Consider the following 4,800-nt stretch of genomic DNA (forward strand, 5'->3'; position numbering starts at 1 on the left):
CTCTTCGATGGTCCACAAGAGAACATCGTCCACCACTAAGGCTAAACCTAATGGTGCAAGATGATGTGGAAAATGGGATCGATTATGATGATAATGATCCTAAGACTTATGAAGAGGCAATGCAAAGTTCTGAAAGTCTAAAATGGCAGAGTGCCATTGAATCCGAAATAGAATCTGTGAGGATCAACAATGTTTGGACTTTTGTTGAACCCTCAAAAGACATAAAACCTATTGGTTGCAAATGGGTTTACAAGAAAAAGATTGGAGCAGATGGTAAGGTAGAGACCTATAAAGCCCGTCTAGTTGCCAAGGGATACCGTCAAAAGGAGGGAATAGACTATGAAGAAACATTTTCTCCTGTGGCAATGCTCAAATCTATTCGGATTCTACTTGCTATAGCAGCTTACTATGATTATGAAATATGGCAAATGGATGTGAAAACAGCTTTTCTTAATGAAGAACTCAAAGAGGAAGTGTACATGACACAACCTGAAGGTTTCACACTTCAGTCTGATCATAGTAAAGTTTGTAAGCTGAAACGCGCCATTTATGGGTTAAAGCAAGCTTCTAGAAGTTGGAACATTTGCTTTAATAAGACAATCAAAAAATTCGATTTTATCCGGTGTGAAGAGGATCCTTGCATATACAAAAAATTTAGTGGGAGTACAGTCATTTTCTTAGTACTCTATGTTGATGACGTATTACTAATAGGAAATGATGTACCAGCATTGCAAAATACCAAAACTTGGCTATCTCAACAATTCTCCATGAAAGATTTGGGAGAAGCAGCCTATATTCTAGGAGTAAAGATCTATAGAGATAGATCTAAAAGGTTGCTCGGACTCTCACAATCTATGTACATTGATACCATATTAAAAAGGTATAACATGGAAAACTCCAAAAATGGCTATTTACCAATAGGCACTGGAATTACTCTCAGTAGAAAGGATTGTCCTAAAACTTCTGAAGAGAGAGTACGCATGAGTAGAATACCATATGCTAGTGCAGTGGGAGCTATCATGTATACCATGACATGTACACGTCCTGATGTCGCATATGCGCTAGGAGTAGCCAGTCGATATCAGGCAAATCCAGGTGAGGAACATTGGAAGGTGGTTAAATCCATTCTTAAATATTTAAGAAGAACCAAAGACCAATTCCTCATCTATGGAGATTCTGAACTTATACCAAAAGGATTCATTGACGCAAGTTTTGCCTCAGACAAAGATGATAGCAAATCTACTTCAGGTTATATTTTCACCTTAAACGGTGGTGCAGTGAGTTGGAAAAGTTCCAAACAAGCTACTGTAGCTGATTCAACAACTAAAGCTGAGTACATAGCAGCAAGTGAAGCTGCTAAAGAAGCTGTGTGGATGAAGAAGTTCATAAACGAGCTTGATGTGGTGCCTTCAATTAAAGAACCACTTCCATTACTGTGCGACAATAATGGAGCCATTGCACAAGCAAAAGAGCCAAGATCACATAAAAAATCTAAGCATATCTTGAGAAGATATCATTTGATAAGAGAGATCGTTGAACGTGGAGACGTTGAAATTCAAAAGGTTGCTGGGAAGGATAATGCAGCAAACCCATTCACTAAGGCACTTGGATCAAAAGAGTTTGATAAGCACATGTGGGAATTGGGATTGAAATATATGACTGATTGGCTCTAGTGCAAGTGGAAGATTTTGTTGGAAATACATGTATGCCCTAGACCCAATCTGTCATTGGCTCTAGTGCAAGTGGGAGATTGTTGGAGATAAGTGTGTATGTCCAACAAAATACTATTATGAATTATTATTATTATTATTTCTTTTTATAAGAATAAACTTTTATAATTTATGATAGTGTCCTTAATTAAAATTAGAAACGAATAATTACGATAGGGATCGTAATAATGAGATATACGTTTTTTGAGTACTTTTAATTTAAATTGTTCTTAATCGTAGAATCACTAAAAATGGGACATTAGTGATTCGGATAGATTAATAGTCTTCATTGGATGAAGATTAATAGATCTCATTTATTAAATTATATATATAAATGGTATATATAGAGATATAACCATTGAACTAACTCACTCTAAGAATTCCTAATGAAATTTCTCAATTAAATCCATTGGTCAAGGAGTTGACAACAAGGATCAGTCTCGGTGTGGATACACATAGTACCTTCGTACTATCGAAGGAGAAAGTTTTTCATTCACTAGGGTACTCAGGTATTGACATCTAACCCATCTTATTTTAATAAAGTTTTAAGCACAAAATAGATCAATAGGATTACTTTATTACTTCCGCTGCGTGTTATGAACACTTGTAATCCTACATTTTACATTTCTTATGGACACCGATGAAGATCAGATAGCATGGCACTATAGTGTGTGCATAACTCTAACAACGTATTCATTTTAGATCAATTTTGTTAGTTTGGAACAATAAAATGATGAACATTCTATATGCACATTGCAGAATTAACATAAAACACTAACTTAGCTTGAAGAGACAATTAACAAGTACAACGGAAAGGGCGCATGTGTTGACGTAACATAAAGAACAGGGCAAGCTAAGCTAAACTTAATTTAATTGAGCTTACATGTACCAATTAAGCAACAACGCAAGCAAGCATGGATGCAATCCCTCAGTTCTCCTCTATCTATGTAATTCTAGAACTGAATTCCTTGAAGAGCATTCATGGTTCTTAACTTGTTATACACGGCATGCCACCCGGCCTGCGTGGGGTGCACCAGATCCCAAAAGAAGGCGGATTTGGGATCGTTGCAAACCCTATACATCTTCACGTTATTCTCATCCACACTCCCACATGAATACTTGCTGTTTACCCCAACGCAGCACGGCCGCAACTGGTTCTGGATGTTGTGCGTTGTAGGGTGGTTTAGGACGGACATGAAGCTGTCGTAGAGATTGAGAACCGCGAAGGACGACGACCACGATTGGTTCAAATTGGTAACTGCTTGGTTCAAGAGGTTGTTGTGGAAAGCCACCAAGGTGTTGGAAGAGGCGTTGCATTGTTGGAAGGACGAGAAGGCTGTGACCTGAGGTAGGCATCCAAGGGGTTGGAGGCTGCCAACTATGATCTTCTTTATCCCCAATGCTTTGATCCGCATCAGATTCCTTGTTGTTTGATTCACCACTGACGCCACGAAATATGGTAGACCCTGGAACAAGTGCCAATGTCCCCTAATCAGATTATGTTAACCAAAAAGTCTTAAACAATAATAAAAAATATATACTTAATAATACTCTCACTTAAAAAATAAATAGTGTAAATTACTTTCTTGACTTAATTAATACAATTAATTCCTTTCACGCAAAGATGAATCAAATCCCACAAAATTTTCTATTGTTATATCTATAATTATATAATCTTTTCTCTAAATAAAAATTTTAAATTCTTATATCATTAACTCTAAAATTAGTCCCAAATCAGCATAGCATATTTTATAAAAGAAATCTAATAATCTCAAATTCAATCGATCTCAATTTATTAAAAATAAAAAATTCAAAAATTATTAGTCTCAATTTGTTACGTCTGTTATAGACATTATATATTTTAAATAATAGATATTATACATATAAAATTTTAAATGTTAAGTTAGAGATATTTTAATAATTTTTATACAATTCATTTTTTCAAGTGGAAAGAATTTTTGATAGCCAAAAGTTAGATGGAAAGCTCGTGAAGATCTATAGCAATTCTAAGAAGATTTGGAGCACTATCAAAAACAAAATGTGACGAGAACGTTGCGCAATAGGTGGGAGAGAATGTCACGATAAATTTTAGAATGTTAGATTTAATTGTGTTTGTATAATTTTTTGGAGTGTTTGAGAATGCTATAAATGGTTTTGGAATATTCTAAAATACCCTAGAAGGTCGCAAAATATCCTAGAAGGTTCTAGAAGACTCTAAAAGGTTATAGAGTATTTTAGAAGAGTGTGAATGTATATAGAAGTATAAAGAGTATGTAGTATGGAATAATTACAAGTATTTAGAAAAATGTGATAGGATATATATTTGTAGTGAAGGTTATGCATGATCAATATGGACCGTTAATTAAATTTAATCCCAACCATCCATTGAGGAGGTAGATTGCTATAAATAAGGAGTGAGAATTAGATTTTGGAATGTGATTCATTCTAACAAATACTTGAGTAATAATAAAGTATTCTTTCTACCAAATCTTCATTTCTCGTGTTTTTAGCTCTCTTACTAAATATTAAAGGTTAGGTTTAATTTAATATTAACTCAAGAGATTAAGTAAGTTCGAGTGTCGATACTGTAAGGTTGGAGTGTGTCAAAGTCGTGACAATGTAAAACATAATCATTAAATTGGGTTCAATCAAATAAATAATATCAAAAACAAAAAATTTTAATTATTTTAGATTAAATTTTATTAATTACCAAATATTACTATAGAGAAACTTACAAGGCAGAATATGTAAAAGGTATTCACATATCAATTGAATGGAGTTTATTTTATAAAAATATAATAATAGAGATTCTGTAATGATTAGGAAAGAAAAAAGTTGTGATAACTACATAATATTCAATGTTGTATTTATATTATTTTCGAGTAAATTAAAAATTAGTGTATCGATGAGAAATGTATTTTCATAAAAAGCATTTCTGTTATCAATAGTTGGTTTTTTATTAAATTATATAAATCAATTTAATAAACTGTATTATGTATATAGAAATTCAATAATAAAAATTATTTTTATAAAAATATACTTATTAATAAGTTTTTTATTGATTCTTTATTTTAAGTTGGGAGTTCTTTAC

At 33.2% G+C, this 4,800-nt stretch overlaps 1 protein-coding gene across 1 annotated transcript in view; it reads right to left on the reverse strand.

Moving 5' to 3' along the window:
* LOC107648840 (GDSL esterase/lipase At5g03610) overlaps window positions 2,417-4,800 on the reverse strand; it is a 12,440-nt gene continuing 10,056 nt past the window's right edge. Inside the window, exon 4 of the mRNA XM_016352651.2 lies at window positions 2,417-3,175. Coding sequence (XP_016208137.1) covers window positions 2,663-3,175 — 513 coding nt within the window. The 3' untranslated portion in view covers window positions 2,417-2,662. The remainder of the gene's footprint in view (window positions 3,176-4,800) is intronic.

The sequence above is a fragment of the Arachis ipaensis genome, chromosome B06, assembly GCF_000816755.2.
Source record: "Arachis ipaensis cultivar K30076 chromosome B06, Araip1.1, whole genome shotgun sequence".
In the NCBI taxonomy this organism is placed as follows: domain Eukaryota; kingdom Viridiplantae; phylum Streptophyta; class Magnoliopsida; order Fabales; family Fabaceae; genus Arachis; species Arachis ipaensis.